We start from the raw sequence: 18,020 nt of genomic DNA, 5'->3' as shown, positions 1-18,020 counted from the left end.
AGAGAGCCATTCCTGAGTTCAGAGAGAAAGGGAGAAGTGACTATGAAAGAATGGTCAGATACGCAACATTGCTAGCTTTGAAGATGGAGAAAGAGGCCATGAGTCAAAAAATGTGGGCAGCCTCTAGAAGCTGAAAATGGCAAGAAAATTGATTCTCCCCTATAGTCTCCAAAAAGGAACACAGACCTACTGACATCTTGATTTTAGTCCAGTGAGACTTGTGTCAAACTTCTGATGTAATACACTTGTGTTGTCTTAAGCCATTAAGTTGTGATAATTTATTGCAGTAGCAATACAGAACTAATACAGGTAGTCAGGTAATAAAAATGTTTTAAAGTACTAAAACTCAATCTGTATTTTTTAAAGTACTAAAACTCAATCTGATAAGTATTTCCTAAGAAAGGAATATAAACTTACTGAATAAAGTTATGGATTCATACTACACTATATCTTTTACTTCTATATTACCTTACTTCTGCATATTCCTTCAACCCCTCATCAGCTTCCAGAAAGGGGAGATACAGTTGCAAATCTGATTGGCAGCATCCAGATTATTCAAAGACCTCCACCTTCTTTGAAGGGTCAACACATCTACTACTTACCACAGATCTTGGAAGGGTGTGCCTTTTAGTTAAGTCTCTCTCATTTTCTAAGTCCCTCAATGCCTGCAACTGAGTAGATAAGCTTGGCTGGAGCTTGCTGGCAAAGTAGGCCCATTCTCTGTTCCCACCGATATGCCTAAGAATACTGGTTCTATCACTTATATTAGAAAAAAACAAACAAATAGAAAGCCTATATTTTCTAAGAGCCAGCAATGAGGAATATAAAATGTGTACTTATTCATCTATTATATTAATAAAATAGAAGTTTGTGGCCCACTCAGTATTTTCTTGAAAATAGCTCCCTCAATCAGGGACTCCTAGTGGATGGAGGACTGAGCAACAGGAGGAAAAAAAAAATCAGGTATTTCTGTCTCTAGCTATAATGCTATTATAAACACCCTCAAAATCTAAATTTTTATTTTATTTTACCAAAAAGAGTGTTGTTTAGGAAACAAAAAGAAGCCTGAAATATCTAACAGAAGGACAATTTAGCCTTGGAAGTTGCCACTGACTATGCAGGCAAATGATATTGTATTGCTAAGTAAGACATTCCTATTTCACTATTTCCACTGACAATATATATCAGAGAAAAACCACATACACAGTAAGAACGCATCCCTAGTCTTGTAGGCTGGGCTAGTTAGTTATTGCAATAACTACTGAAGTACATATGAAACTATCCCAGTACGTACAATAGTTCTGATAAAAATAAGAGATTTAAATGCTATTCTAAATTATTATATTAAAATACTAATCACTATAACTTACCTCTCTTAATTCTGCAATTCTCCGAAGTGATTTATCCTGGCTCTGACTTAATATACCCTTTAATTAAAAATAAAAAATAAAGTTGGGTCAAACAACTGCATGACATAGTAATACAAAGCAAGTCAAAAAGAATTATTTTACAATATTACAACTGTTTATCCAAAATAACCTGAGGATGGAGAACAGAACTAAAAATGTTAAGGATATAGCCATGTTGAAAATTTGTTAAAAGTTAAATCATGATGTTACAGAACTGTTCTGCATTCTGGTTGTAGTAGTGGTGACACAAATCACAAATGTCAATTCTACTATATGTTAATCTTAAAAATTAAAAAAATTTAAATTAAATCAAATCCCAAATGCAATTTATTTCATTGTACCCCATAAATATGGAATAAGTCAATTACTAAACTGGTCAAAAGGTTCTTTTGTGACTTAAAAACAAAACAGTCCTTTTCTATATTAAAAAAAAAAATGTCCAGAAGAAAACTATAGATTTCTAAATTAGTAATCATACATAAAAATCAAGAAGCTAAAAGAGTAATATTGAAAGATGAGCCTTGGCCAGTTTTGCTCAGTGGTTAGAGCATCGACCTGTGGTCCAGAGAGACGCAGGTTCAGTTCCCGCTAAGGGCACGTACCTCGGTTGCAGTTTGTCCCCAGCCCTGGTTGGGTCATGCGGGTGGCAGCCACTCGATGTGTCCCTTTCACGTAGATATTTCTCTTTCTCCCTCCCTCCCACTCTATCTGAACAAAAAATGGAAAAATGTCCTCGGGTGAGGATAAAAAAAAAAAAAAGAAAGATGAAATGATTCATCCTTTCCTTCAGGGGGTAGGAAGTAGAGGGAGACAGGAAATGGGTGCTTTTCACTAGTGAGGAAATTAAATCTGAAAAGTTACGGTCTATAGAAACAAAGTAACTGTGTATTTTTGTACAATATAAACACAGAGAGGTAATGAAATGGGGTAATCTGGAGCTCCATTTGTCTGTGTAACAACAAAAATCAGAAATACAGGTAGACAAATGGTTTGCTTATGGCCCAGCGGAGTGTGACTGGGTTGTATTTATGGGGCCTTATAAGTGAATAAAACAGCCCTGGCCGGTTTGGCTCAGCGGTTAGAGCGCTGGTCTGTGGTCCAGAGAGACCCAGGTTCGGTGTCCGCTAAGGGCATGTACCTCAGTTGCAGTTTGTCCCCGGCCCTGGTTGGTCGTGCGGGTAGCAGCCACTCGATGTGTCCCTTTCACATTGATGTTTCTCTCTCTCTCTCTCTCTCTCTCTCTCTCTCTCTCTTCCTCTTCCTCTCTCTCCCTCCCAGTCTATCTGAACAAAAAATGGAAAAATGTCCTCGGGTGAGGATAAAAGAAATAAAAAAATAAGTGAATAAAACAAAACCAAAGGCTTTTCTCCCCTAAAGCCATGAACACAGGTTTTATTTTGTATAATACACAAATTTTAAATTCAGGAAGATGCAATGCTGAGAACAATGAAAAATTGCAGTGCAGTATTTACCAGCACATGCTCTGGAGTCTAACTGCTAGGAAAGAATCCCAGCTCTCCTCCCTACCTCTTACAAGTTGTACAATGAACAAGTCACTCTTCCTCAATTTCCTCACAGGACAGGTTTAAGGACTAAATACACCATAATGCCTGGCACCCAGTAAGAGCTGAACAAATGTTAGGTAGTATGAACAGCATTAGTAACAATGTTGACAGTACTTACAATTTTAATTTCGTTGGATCTACTGAAAGGATGTTTGTCTATTTAATAAAGAACTTTCTAGGCATGCCGATATGGGCATGTACAGAGATGTAGAAAAAAGCAAAAATCACTGATTTTACCTAACACCCTTTATATTTGGGACTATACAACCACAATTCTCTACTGCCACTTAGTGGTAGAAATAGATATACCTAGAAATAAAAATCCATGACAATTCATAGAAACACAAGCAAGGTACCCACCAAATTTAGGAATAAGATGATCTTTTGAGAATGAATTTATGTAATATTAATAATACAATGAATTAAATCAGAACCACTCCCCCCACTTTGATATAACTCCCATTTAAAGAAAATGTTTTTAAAAACTAAAAACTCTGCCCTGGCCAGTTTGGCTCAGCGGTTAGAGCGTCGGCCTGCGGTCCGGAGAGACCCGGGTTCGGTTCCCGCTAAGGGCACGTACTTCGGTTGCAGTTTGTCCCCGGCCCTGGTTGGTCGTGTGGGTGGCAGCCACTCGATGTGTCCCTTCACGTCGATGTTTCTCTCTCTCTCTCTCCCTTCCTCTCTCTCCCTCCCACTCTATCTGTACAAAAAAATGGAAAAATATCCTCGGGTGAGGATAAAAAAAAAATAAAAAATAAATAAAAATAAAAAAAACTAAAAACTCTATATTTGTAATAATCTAACTCACACACTTGTTATAGACAATTAGAACACTGAATCAGCAATAATTGATGTTGCCATTCTGATTATATTCCATGCCAAAGCCAGAAAATTTAATGTACTTAATGGAGATTAATATTTATGGCAGATTAAATATCTTTAAATAATGTACATGAGGAAATTAATTTTACCAAAACTCATTTTGCAAATAACTTTTGATTAGTGCCTTTGTTTTTGTTTTGTTTTTAATTTGATATATTGATTTTTAGATAGAGAGGGAGAGGGAGAGACATCAAATGTGAGAGGAAACACTGATCAGCTGCCTTCTGCACGCCCCGAACAGGGATCGAGCCCACAACCTGAGCATGTGCCCTAACCAGGAATTCACTGAGCCACACCCAGCCAGGCAGTTAGTGTCTTTAAATGGCACAAAATTCTAAACTATTTTAAATAACTTTATTTTTAAAAAAATAAGACTATGTTTAATAAATAAAGAAAAATAATAGCACTGTTTGAAATGGGCTGGATATTTCCTCTTAGCTCTGACATGTGATACCTGGTAGAAAATTTCTGACCATGAACGGGATGACATAGTAGAGCTGAGGTGAGTCACCCAGAGGAGCTACAATAGCTTCTTCTTTCCACACTTAACCAAGAGTTTTCCAAGCAACAGCCTTCGAAAATGGAAGAGAGGATGCTTAGGTTTGGACCCTGATATAATGATAAGAAACAAAGATGTCTGCAGGTATTTTAAAAATAGAAGCTTTTGAAGGTTGTTATGTCTCTTTAGCACTAAAACAAAGATGCATCCTGCAGCCCTGGCCAGTATGGCTCAGTGGATTGAGTGTCATCCCATGGACTGAGAGGTCCCAGTTCAATTCCAGGTTAGGGCACATGCCAGGTTTGTGGGCTCAATTCCCAGTAGTAGGCGTGTAGGAGGCATCCAATCGATGTTTCTCTCTCTCTCTCACCATCTCCCTTCCTCTCTCTCTAAAATTAATATTTAATTTATTTTAATTTATTAATTTATTAATATTTAAAATATTTTTTATTAAAAAAATGCAACCTGGCCGTGGCCGGTTTGGCTCAGCAGTTAGAGCATCGGCCCGCAGACTGGAGAGACCCAGGTTCGAGTCCACTAATGGCACGTACTTCAGTTGCAGTTTGTCCCCAGACCTGGCTGGGGTTGTATGGGTAGCAGCTGGTCAATGTGTCTCTCTCTCTTCATCTCTCTCTCCCTCCCACTCTATCTGAGGATAAATGCAAAAAGTGTCCTCGAGGGGAGATTAAAAAATAAATTAATTAAAAATTTTTAAAAATTAAAAAATGCAACCTGCAGTCCAGCTGGTGTGGCTCAGTGGTTGAATGTCGATCCATGCAGCAAGAGGTCACAGCTGGATTCCAGTCAGGACACATGCCGAGGTTGTGGGCCCAATCCCCAATGGGAGGCATGCAGGAGGTGCCCAATTGATGTTCTCTCTCATCAATGTTTCTATCTCTCTCTCCCTCTCACTTCCTCTCTCTCTAAAATCAATAAAGGAAAAAAATTTTTTAAATGCAACCTGCAAACTTAGACACTAGGAGACATGCCTGAAAGCGGCAAATATGCCTTAAAGTGAAACCTCTTAAACACTGCAGGGATACAAAAACTGAAGGAAGCCCATCCCTACCACATAAAATCTCTGGGATCCCTCACTCTATCTCTTTATCAAATCCCAGGTAACGGTAAAGCAGGTTAAATACTTTAATCATATGGAGAATTATTACAAGTGAGGATAGAACCATCTTACTATAAAACCCTTTCTAATTTTAAATTTATGTATGAATCAATATAACAGCCAACATAGCACTTACTTGTAGCTTTTTCTTCTCTCTCTGAAGAGTCTGATAAGTTGTTACAAGCTAAAATAAAGATAAAGTCATCAATAACATGTCATTCTTAAATACATGCAATTTATTATCCTAATCTCCACTAAAACATCTTATTCTGAAAGTCAAAAAATAAATTATAAGAATCCTTTATATAAGACATTCAACCTAATTAGATACATATATAGCCAAACTAAATAACATAGGAAACATATTTCTAAAAAAATCAAAGAAGAACTCAACTCTATAAAGGTATTAAATTTCCTTTTGACTTCACCTTAGACATGTGCCTCTTTAAATTTTAGTACCTAATTCACACGTGGTGATGAGAGCCAACTCGCCTGAAGGCAGAAGACTGCTCTCATAGACCAGTACCATCAGAAATAACATCACCTGAAAGTTTACTAGAAACAAATTTTTGGGTCCCACCTCAAACTGAATGAGAATTGGTGGGGGCAGGGGGGCAGAGAGACACAGGAATGTGTATTTTAGCAAGCTCTCTGGGTGATTTTTTGCTTGACCATGAAACTGACCTCTAAAAGTTCCTTCTAGGATCTGTGACTGGCTGCATAAAAATCTAAGGTAAATAACCAACAGATGAAATTGGAAACTCAGGTCTTAAAGAAATGTTTAACCACTTAAGCTAGATAGGATATTTAAACATTCCAGCAGAACCTGATAAAATTATGAATTAACAGCCCTGGCTGCTTTGGTTCAGCGGTTAGAGCATCAGCCGAGGACCAATGAGTCATGGGTTCAATTCCGGTCAGGGGCAGGTACCTCGGTTGCAGTTCATCCCCAGCCCTGGTCGGGTTGTGCGGGAGGCAACTAGTCGATGTGGCTCTATCACATCGATCTTTCTCTCTGTCTCTCTTTCTCTGCCTCCCTCCCTCCCACTCTATCAATGATAAATAGAAAAAATATCCTTGGGTAAGGAATTTTAAAAAATTATGAATTAATAAATCTTTTAAACCTATAAATTATATAGCATTATTCATCTGAAGGCTAAGCACATGGCTCCAATTAATCATTTAGACCTTACTCTAGAAATGCTAGTGGTCTCTGAAGAGAGATAGGCTGCAGCTTTAGGTAGAAACAATCCCCTCTTCTGAGCCTTGCCATTTTCCTTGGAAGGCTGCTCTGTGCACCTAAATGCCTCTACTGAAATCTTGAGTGAAAAGACAGGTAGTAATGAAAGGTACATTGGCAAAAGAAATGAAGAATACAAAAAAAATTCTGCCTAATACCAGGACCCTTCCCTTCTTATTACCTTAAGTCCAGACAGATGAGGAATGGTAAAGACAAATTCTATGGGCTCTTTTCCCTAATGAGCTGCATAACCCTGCCTGAGGTGGCACAGAATAGCAGAAACAACCAGGAAGACATAGAATCAAATCAGACTCCATCAACTGCTACCTATGTGACCTTAAGCAAATTACTTAATCTCTATGATTAAGTCTCTATGAGTCTCTAATCCTTCTTCTACAAAAGAGAGCTAATTGGTATCTACTTCACAGAGATGATGCAAAATTAAATGGCACCGCAAATATAAAATGCATAGTGTCTTACAGTTAAATACTGATTTAAAAACAATTTTTTTGCCCTGGCCGGTTTGGCTCAGCGGTTAGAGCGTCCGCCTGCGGTCCGGAGAGACCCGGGTTCGGTTCCCGCTAAGGGCACGTACCTTGGTTGCAGTTTGTCCCCGGCCCTGGTTGGTCGTGCGGGTGGCAGCCACTCGATGTGTCCCTTTCACATCGATGTTTCCCTCTCTCTCTCTTCCTCTCTCTCCCTCCCACTCTGTCTGTACAAAAAATGGAAAAATGTCCTCAAATGAGGATAAAAAAAAAAACACAATTTTTTTTATTGATTTTTAGAGAGAGAGAGAGAAAGGAAGGTGGAAAGAGAGAGAGAAACATCGATGACAGAGAACATCAACTGGCCACTTTCTGCATGCCCCTCACTGGGGATTTGGCCCAAAACCTGGGCACGTGCTCTGACTGGGAATTGAACTGGCGACTTCTTGGTGCATGGGTCAACGCTCAACTACTGAGCCACACCGGCCAAGCCAGTTAAATATTAATTATACTGTTACCCCTTCTTCAAACTTAAAAGCCATGAATAAGCGAGTGAAAATAACATAAATCTAAACAAACAAAAATCAAGACCATTATTAGCTTTGATAGAAATAAAAAATTAAAATTAAAAAAATTTTTAAGGAAAAAGTTGCCTGACTCCCTAAGTGCCTCCTGAGACACATGACTTTGATACCCTGTTTACCTCTCTGGGTTCCAGCCAGCCAATAGCTTTTAGCCTAATAATTCATTACTAGTTTGCCAGTATTATAGTTTTAAAAGATATTTTATATTTCACCTAGGGTCTTTTTGTTATTTTTGGCTGTAGGGTAAAACTACCCATATTGTAGCCATAATTGGAAATAGAAGTTATGGCTAACTTTACACAATAACCTTAAACTTGATTATTCATTAGTTAAAATTAATTGCAATGCTGCTTACAAACTGGTAAGACAATAAACCATTAGGCATTGTAAAAAATATATAATAAAACATGGGCAGCGTGTTCTAGAAAGGTTTTCTTTAGGAAGGATTGTTTCAGCTGCACAGGATACGGAGGACAACTAATACAATTCAGCCTGAAGGGAAGGAAGGTGCTATGTTCCTGAAGGACAGAAAAGGCGGATGAAGCAGCACTACTTCCTCTCTCAGACCAGAGAATGTCATCCTCAAGGGGGTTAGAAGTTAAAAGATTCATTTGAGGCAAAGTATAAATGTAGGTACAATGAGAATGAACCAAATGTGTCAGAAAATCAAACTACTTAAAATATAATTGGGGTTTGTAATAATGAAAATCTGATTGGCAGAAGAGGTCATGTTGGAACCACAGCACTCAGAAGGTGAACAAGGGAGAGGATGTGAGGAGGAAAGATGATGAACTCTGCACTGGACGTCCATGTGAGAACCAGAAGTCTACAGGCAATAATCTCCGAAATGTTCCTGAGAGTCATGCCACAGAGCCTCTGTACCACTGAAAGTCTTTAACTAGACATTGCCACAGATTACCCATCATTAGTAACCAGCATATCTAAGGAATCAAGAGTTTAGCCAATTACAGGAGTAAAAGCCACAAAGTAATATGACTTAGAGAACGAGGGGAAGAAATGTTCCTTTAGGCAGAAAAGTCATGCTCGTACCTCAGAACATTTTCCTTTGTAGCTATTCAACCTTCGTTCCATTCTTCGCAACCACTGAATCAGCTGTTCTTTGTTGAGACTGTCTAAATTCCCTAGTGAATCTTCAGCCTCGCTCTCCATATCAGAGGGTGGATCAAAGGGGGCAGCAGAAAAGTCCAGGTCAAGTCGATTCAGGGATTCTCTGGAAGACGTTCGTACCAAAGACTCTTTAGAAGAAGATCGGAATAGAGATTCCTTTATTGGACTTCGAAACAAAGACTCCATGGAAGGCACCCGGAGCTGGAGTTTCTGTGCAAAAGTCTGTGTGTCACCTGACTGTAACCAAAACCCAACAGAATATGTGGGTTAAAATACACATTTAGACTTCTATTATTCCCTATCACCAGCAATAATCTATTAAAAACTCTCACATATTCAATTAATATTCCTGACATTTAACATAATACATTGTTTTCTGAAAAATAAAAGACACATGGTTATTTCTGAAAAAGTGCTGGACCCGGAATCAGAGGACTGGGGTGTAAGTCTCCGTCCGGTCTGTCGGCTAGCAGAGAAATGACCTTCACTTCCTTTCAGTTTGCACACCTGTAAAAATGAAGGAAGCCATACTCTCCCAGCTGACTTCACAGTGTGCTGTGAGGATCGGTCCACTAAACTCCTTGGAAGCAGTATCTCCAGTATATACCCAGTGCCTAAAATAGACTGTGAAGTGTGAAGTTGTGGTTGAAATCAAGTGGACTTTATCTGGAGTCTTTATGGAGGCACCGACTCCTGATGACTCTTCTCAACAAAAGAGGGGGATGGGGGCAGGGGGGTGATAATGTATAGTGAGCCCATTTTGTTCCTAAGAGAATGCCAGGAAGAATTCACTAGCAACAACGAACTCTGCTCTCCTTATCATTCTGTCTACCGGGAATAGAAATAAGCATTAAAAAATCATGAACGACAGGTGAAAGTCTGAGCTAGAGTCCCTCTACACAGATCAGTAAGTCTGACGTTAGAAATAGTGATAAGCAAGAGTGATTCTCTTAATTAATCTGAATAATAACACACTCATTTAAATAAAAACAATGAAAAGCAATATAATTCAAAAAACTGTTCCGAGCTGCATTATTCTGTTCAGGTGACAGCAGTATTTTTTTTTAATTACATGTTCTTTCTTTTTTTAATTATAGTTGACATTCAATATTATTTTATATTAGTTTCAGGTGAGCAGTCAATATTTAACAAGTGTTTCCTAGAAACTCATTCTCATTAGTGCATGCAGCAAGGTCAAGATCCCCATGATGCCAGAAATGAAATGCTCAGGGGAGATTGAGGTCATGTGTAAGCAAAGATTACAGGAAAACAAAAAGATTCTCGTTAGTATACAATTTGAAAATCAAACCAGAAATATTTTACTCATGAAATTTAAAGAATAATAATAGTGTGCTGGCACGTTTATAACCCCATAATTGATGACTGGTAAATTATTGTGCTGCTCCATAACTGATGAATGGGAAAGTCACTGTATGCCCTCTAGTTAAACCTGTTTAGTCAAAATAACCTCCGTAAATTGGAATATTCCCTGAACCAAGAAATTGTTGGGCGCTGGCTATGTGTCTGACAGAGTCCACAGAGCCTGGAGGTCTTGAGTCAGAGACTCGACCTCCCCCACAATCTCAAGGAAATAAGCTTGCACTGTGTTTGTGCAACTCGGGCCTAAGTGTACCCAATGTACCTTGAAATAGCTGAAATACCTGGGTGAGCCTGGGTATTCCTGGGTGTTCCTGGGTGGGCCTGGGTGTTCCTGTTATCCATAAGACAAACTAATTCTATACAGCATTGCTGTGGCCCTGGGCATTATATCAAGAAGATCCTGTTTTCTGTAAGGTATAAAAGGCTTGTAATAAAGCTTATTGAAGCTGATTCCGAAGACTCTGTCACAGGGGTGTTCAGAATCAGACGCCGGCCTGCTAATAAACAGCTCTTATTTGGACTTCAATTCTCTAGTGGTCTTTCTATGACTCTGTCACACCACAACATTTGGAAACCAGGCCCCAGGGCTGGTTTCCGAGAACTCGGGATCAGTCACCGGCCAGCTTTGCTCTCTATTTGGCTTTAATTTGGCTCTGGTGGTCCCTGGGTTCTCTCATGCCACAACAGTATACAGCAAGGTGGGAGTAAGAGGGGATAACTTGCCTCACTCCCTTCATATGCACAGATTTATCTCAGGTTGTTTATAACAGTAAAACTGGAAACAACACAAATGTTCACCACTAGAGGATACATTCTATAAGCTGCAATATATGGAAGGAGGTTCAAGACATACTCTTAAAAGGAAAAATACAGGTTATTGTGAATTCATTTATTTAAATTACATATACTTTTCAATTTATATGTATGTTTACACAAACACCCTTAGAGCCAGGTCTTTAAGGACAAACACCAAAAGTTAACAGTGAGTGATTATGAATGGTAAGACTTCCTGTGATATTTATTTTTATATCTTCCTGTGCTTTCTAGTTTTTTTTTGTCCATAATGTACAAGTTTTACCTTTATACTGGGGAGAAAGCAGGGACCCTCACACTCAAATATTTTAAGAACCACATTAGTAATGTTCCATTACCAAATACTTCTGTCCCAAGCAAAGAGTGCTTTCCAGTTTATACAATCTTCTGGTAAATTGCCCTAGGACAAACAAGTGGAGCAGGTTTGAATAACACTAGAAATAGTTGGTATTTAAGGGTTAGTTAGTAGCTAATGAATACTATCAAAGACATGTATTTGCAGAAACTGACAAACTTAGCAACTTGGGAGTAGCATGTTTGAATGCAGTGATTCAGCCTGTGAGCTGTCCAGTAGGGTTGCCTAATGGGAGAACAGTATTTTATGACTTATCTCCAAATCTTTTATGTGAAAAGCTAAACTCTTATTGGCCCCAACTATTGTCAGGTTTCTAGTACCAAAGATATTCACTGATTCATAATTCTTTTTTTTTTTTTTTTTTTTTAAACTGATGGGGGTTAGAGAGGAGAAATATGTAAGTAAAACTAAATGGACACATAAGAGTTACTTTAACTCCTTTCTGTCTCCCCAGTTTTACCTCCTTTTCAATCCCCCCTTTTTATTTACCCAATTTATTCTTATTCAGACCTTTATCCTCTAATCAGTTGGACATCTCCAGCTTGCCTCAAATCTCTTACTTACAAACCTGCCCCTGTCACACTGTCACCAGTCTGATGGTTGTGAGAAGGGAGGGAGGTGGAAAGATGGGTGAAAAGGGTGAAGGGGAATATAGTCAATAATATTGTACACAACTGTGTAAGTGAACTGAACTCTTCTCAAGACTGAGACCAGTTTAATGAGATATAGAACAATTTACCAACCCAACTTCTAGAATGTGAAACTTCCGGGAAGTTTCAGAGGAGGGAACGGTAGGGGTTCAGAATGAGTCACCTCAAGATGTGCTTCTGTGGTATGCTGATTATTTTGAGCTTAAGTTAACTTTAACAACAGGCTCAAGATGAAATTCTACCCCTCCCTTAAATACCTAGAAGAACTTGAATTAGGGGCCTTGTCCATAATAAGAGATTATCAGAGATAACCTCTTTTGACCTATCTATAGGGCAGGGCAAATTTCTATTTACTAAGCATCTTCTCTTCTTCTCATCCTGCAATGACCCTTTAAAAACCAGGAGGCCCCCTACCTCATTCCTAGCTTAGGATGTCTTATATACCCATGGTCCCTTTCTGTCTCTGAACCTCTCCTGCATGTGGGGTCTTGGATTCTCATGCACATGAGGTTCCTATACATATATATGTATTAAATTTGGTAATTTTCTCTTATTAAAAAATAAAATCATAATACTGTGTAAGTTTGCATTGTGACAGATGATTAGACTTGTTATGATGATCACATTATAAGGTATATAAATGTTGAATCACCTAAAATATATACCAACTATACTTAAGTAAATAAACAGAAAGTATTCTACCTCTTAAAAACAAAAAAAAAAAAAGGAAGACGTATTGAGGGATGAAGATGCATAAATTTGTGATGAAATAAGTACAGAGAAGTATCAATAATAAAATCTAGGTGGTGCGTATACAAACTTTAAAGTTCTTTCAACTCTTATATATGCTTGAAATTTTTCACAATAAACTATTGAAAAAGAAAAGAAAAAAGCAGTATTCAAAAAACAGCAACATAAAAGTTTAAAATGCAACTTTAATACTATAATTTATCTTATATTTTAAAATTCACACATGGGCCCTGGCCGGTTTGGCTCAGCGGTTGGAGGGTCATCAGCCTGTGGACCAGAGAGTCCTGGGTTTGGTTCCCACTAGGGGCACGTACCAAAAAAAAACCAAAAACAAAAAAAACCCAATAATAAAATAAAATTCACACATGGTTATCAAAAGAAGAGTTTTCCCAATTATTAAAAAAAAGCATTTAAATCCCTCTATTTTGCTATATTTAATAAACAGTTCTCATTATTTTTATTTTATTTTTTGTTTTGTTTTTTTAATCCTCACCTGAGTACTTTATTTTGCATTTATCTTCAGTTAGATTTCTCTTCAGAGAGACACATCAAGTGGCTACCACCCACACGACCCCAACCGGGGCTGGGGACAAACTGCAACCCAGGTACATGCCCCCAGTGGGAACCGAACCCAGAATTCTCTGGTCCACAGGCCAACTCTCTAACTGCTGAGCCAAACTGGCCAGGGCTCATTTTGTTTTAATAGCATACAAATTCAAATAAGGCGATAGATGGCAAAATATTATAGTGAGACAGTGATGTTTTGTGTCCATCTGTGATAATCCCATAGTACAATCAGTAACTAGTCACTAGTCCTTGAACAAATAATTTAAGACTTCATACCAGATATCTCATCTATACAATAAGAGAGTAATACTAGATCCTAGATTCCTCATAAACTGCTAAAATACTAACACTCCGATTCAATCAAACCATTTTATAACTTGTCAGATAAATGCTCAAATATTACCTACTGTTTTGAAAAATGTATTTTTTTCTATTACGTGGTGGCATATACTAATTATATTCAAATAACTGAGTTTTATAAATCTGTTTGAAGTGAAAGGGCAGTTCTCTGCTTTCCTTTGGAGATGAATGAAGAATCGCTTTCATTACCTGAATACTATAAATTGCATTAAGCAATTTGAAAGTTAACTGTATTTAACAGAAATTTTTTCTGAAATACACACTTCTCTGTCTTCTTAAATAAGGACAATAAGTAATCCTTTTTAATAATATCCCTGCCACAATCATTACATTGTTTGCCAAAACTACTGATTTACACAAGATTTTCTACCCAGTAACAAGGGGGTCACAGGCAGCGATGACTTATGAACTCCTGGTCTTGCTTTTATCATCTCCTCTAGTTTGGTATCAACTCTGATTTTATGCTGCTGTCAAGATGCTCAACCATAGCAAACACTCTACCCACTTCGTGGACATACACTGTTCTCCATTTGATGACAACCAATACCCAACTTGTCAGAAATCTGTTTAAAAGTAAACAGACTCGGTCCGGCCAGTGTGGCTCAGTGGCTGAGCATCAACCCATGAACTGAGAGGTCACAGGTTCGATTTCCAGTCAGGGCACATGCCCAGGTTGTGGCCCCAGTCCCCAGTGGGGGGCATGCAGGAGGCAGCCAATCGATGTTCTCTCTCATCGATGTTTTTCTCTCTCCCTCTCACTTCTTCTCTCTCTAAAATCAATAAAGAAAAAAAATTTTTTTTAAAAGAAAAGTAAACAGACTCGGCCCTGGTCAGTTTTGCTCTGCGGTTAGTGTCGGCCTGCAGTGCAGAAAGACCTGGATTCAGTTCCTGCTAAGGGCACATACTTCAGTTGCAGTTTGTCCCCAGCCCTGGTTGGGTCATGCAGGAGGTGGCCATTCGATGTGTCGCCTCACGTCAATGTTTCCCTCTCTCTCTTCCCCCCTCTCTCTCCCTCCTGCTCTATCTGAAGATAAATGCAAAAATGTCCTCAAGTGAGGATAAAAAAAAGAAAAGAATGCCACTTAGCCCCAATCTCCACATAACTTTTGAATATCAAAGATAACCTAAATTCTCTAGTAAAAAATACTCTGCATTAGCACATTTAAAAGCAAACTTTTTTTTTTAATCTTCACCTGAGGACATTCTTCCATTTTTTGTTCAGACAGAGTGGGAGGGAGAAAGAGGAAGAAAGAGAGAGAGAGAAACATCGACGTGAAAGGGACACATCGAGTGGCTGCCACCCGCACGACCAACCAGGGCCAGGAACAAACTGCAAACAAGATATGTGCCCTTGGCGGAAACCGAACCTGGGTCTCTCTGGACCGCAGGCCGACGTTCTAACCGCTGAGCCAAACCAGCCAGAGCTTAAGAGTAAACTTTAAAAGAAATCCCATTTCCTCGGTTCCCTTCCGCTAAGGGCACGTACTTCGGTTGCAGTTTGTCCCTGGCCCTGGTTGGTCATGTGGGTGGCAGCCACTCGATGTGTCCCTTTCACGTCGATGTTTCTCTCTCTCTCTTCCTCTCTCTCCCTCCCACTCTACCTGAACAAAAAAAAAAAAAAAAAGGAAAAATGTCCTCGGGTGAGGATAAAAAAATAAAAATAAATAAAAGAAAATAAAAGAAATCCCATTTCCTTCATATTCCCCTTTAAATTACGTAACTTACCATGTATTTCAATATGACTTCCTCTATTTTGTCTTACAACTATAAAGTCAGATTCCTTTTTTCAAAAGGTTTTCTCTTTACCACATTAATTTTTTAAATGAGTAATAATGGACTCTTACATGACTGATATATATACAAAAACCACTTTCATTTAAAACTTTTTCCAAAAAACCATCAACAAATCTGGATTTAACATACACTTTGTATCAAATGTTTGGACATCACTGTTCCGATATAAAGTCCAATGCTAGTAATAAAGACTGACCAACACTCTGACACGACTTGCTATTTTTTAAAATAAAATTAATAACAGACCTGAGGAGTCACTGGTTCACTTCCATTAACACTGTCGGGAAATTTTGTGGCTTGGATAGATGCATTCTAAGAAAAAGAAAGAAATATTGTAAAGAAAAAGAACAAAAAACTAATATTTTTAAAACTCAAGAACAAATGCCAAGTATCAAGACCTATTAGATACATTTAGCAAACAAAATTAGTAATTGTTCACTTATTAGAATGTCTTCATGCAAGGCAAAACTAGTTGGTAAGTATTTTAGAAAATTCATTTTGCTGTAATATACATAACTAAATAGCAAAGATTAGTGTGTAGCAAAATTCATTTCAAGCTAATCACATACCTTTCCCTTTTCCCCCACAACAAAATTAACTTAAGGGTTTCAATTAGTAAAACTCATTTAACTAGAAATCTATCCAGAAAAAGAAGTAATATCAATAGTTCCCTACAATAAAAGAATATTCAAATTAAAGAAATTTGGGCTAAGCTCTGAAAAATATCTTGGTAACAAGAAATGGAAATGCCTTATTCATTTGAAGCCAGCAGTATGTATGACATTGTTATGACAACTTTCAGAAAAACTTATAAGTAAAAATAATCTTATTCCACATATGAAAGTTTTTATTTTGTCCTGTTGGTATGACAAATGCTCCAAGTTACGCAACATTCTTTTGATTATATCATACTGGCATAAGGTCCATAATAATGGATGAGATTCTTTGAGATTCAAAATTCTATGCTGCATTCATAATCCACTGTCTAACTGAAATAAGAGCTTTAGAAGTAGTTCATAATAAAATAACCTCCATATTTTAAACAAAAGCATTTAAACAAAAACTAGCCACTATATTTCAATAACTTGGTCTTTAAATAGCACACTTCTGCTACAACTCTACAGCTGATCAAAAAAAGGTTAAATACGTGACCTTACTTATTCTAAAATATAAGCGAAGGCACTCAGCTTTGCAAGTGTTCTCAAATTCTTGAGCTTTCATTAGGTATCTGACACTAAGAAATTATTAATTTTTATGTATGCTAAATGTATAGTAGTTATGTATTTTTAGTTTTTACCTTTTAGAAATATATTCTAAAATATATAGATGCAATAAAATTTCTGAAATTTGCCTTGGCTAGTTACGCTTAGCAGTTAGAGCACCGGGCCAGGGGACCAAAGAGTCACAGGTCTGATTCCAGTCAAGAGCATGTACCTGGGTTGCAGTTCAGTCCCTGGCCCTGGTCAGGGCCGTGAGGGAGGCAACCAGTCGATGTGTCTCTATCACATCAATGTCTCTGTCTCTGTCTCTGTCTCTCTCTCTCTTTCTCTCTCTCTCTTCCTTCCCTCCCTCCCTCCCTCTTCCTCCCACTCTATCTGAAGATGAATGGAAAAATATCCTCAGATGAGGATTTTTTTTTAAATAATTAAAATGTTTAAAAAAATTTTTTCTGAAATTTGCTTCAAATAATCCAATGGGGATAGGGTGAGGGTAAACTGCATGTATGGGGAGGGTGGTTAATGGTATGGTTAGAGAAGTGGTGCAGGGATCTTAATAAGATAGGCACGAGTTATTAATTATTGACACTGGTAATGGATACTGCAGGAGGCGGAAGAATTTTTATACCATTATTAGTACTATTTCCACTTTTGTAATATGTTTACATTTTTCTCTAATAAAAATTTAAATATCTTCTCCCTCTAATATAAAAAGAGTAATCAAATCTTATCAGTCCAAGACTATTCCTTAAAAGTTAAATAGGGGAGAAAAGTTGGGGGAACACAGAAATTAACTTTTACCTTCCCATTCTCTGGCATTTGAAAGTATTAAAAGTTGTACACATGGTATATATTTGTGTAACATCATATGTAATGCTTCCTCACTCTACAAATATACTATGTACTATAAAATAAAAAATATATTTTATAGGGATCAACAAGTCTCTCAGCCAGTCAGTATAATAAGGAATAATAGTTAAATTATGGAAAAAAAATAAAAGAACTCCATAAAATACTTAGGTTAGGAGGAATAGTGGCAAGAGAGTCCATATTCTATTTTAAGTAAATTACTTGACATATGATTATAGCCATACAAAAAACTATTCTACGATTGTTTGAAATATTGCCCTATCAAACACAGCGTAACATTTAAAAACTTTCCCTTCCTGTATAATATTTCAAATTATTATGTTATACCATATAGTTAAATAAATGCAAGAGAGCT

General features: G+C 37.7%; 1 protein-coding gene across 8 annotated transcripts in view; it reads right to left on the bottom strand.

Annotated features, from left to right (window-relative positions):
- The window catches only part of GOLGA4 (golgin A4), a 100,921-nt gene that overhangs the window by 63,077 nt on the left and 19,824 nt on the right, over positions 1-18,020 (bottom strand). For all 8 annotated transcript variants that reach the window (XR_004960133.1, XM_036266376.1, XM_036266373.1 and 5 more), the window contains 4 exons: positions 15,825-15,890; positions 8,832-9,146; positions 5,609-5,656; positions 1,371-1,427 (listed from right to left, as the gene is read on the bottom strand). Coding sequence is in view for 7 of the 8 variants with exons in the window: in XM_036266376.1 (XP_036122269.1) it covers positions 1,371-1,427; positions 5,609-5,656; positions 8,832-9,146; positions 15,825-15,890 (486 nt within the window). In the remaining variant the exon portion in view is untranslated. The remainder of the gene's footprint in view (positions 1-1,370; positions 1,428-5,608; positions 5,657-8,831; positions 9,147-15,824; positions 15,891-18,020) is intronic.

The sequence above is a fragment of the Molossus molossus genome, unplaced genomic scaffold, assembly GCF_014108415.1.
Source record: "Molossus molossus isolate mMolMol1 unplaced genomic scaffold, mMolMol1.p scaffold_m16_p_18, whole genome shotgun sequence".
In the NCBI taxonomy this organism is placed as follows: domain Eukaryota; kingdom Metazoa; phylum Chordata; class Mammalia; order Chiroptera; family Molossidae; genus Molossus; species Molossus molossus.
The sequence above is the reverse complement of the archived record's forward strand: the minus strand, read 5'-3'. Positions and strand labels throughout refer to the sequence as shown.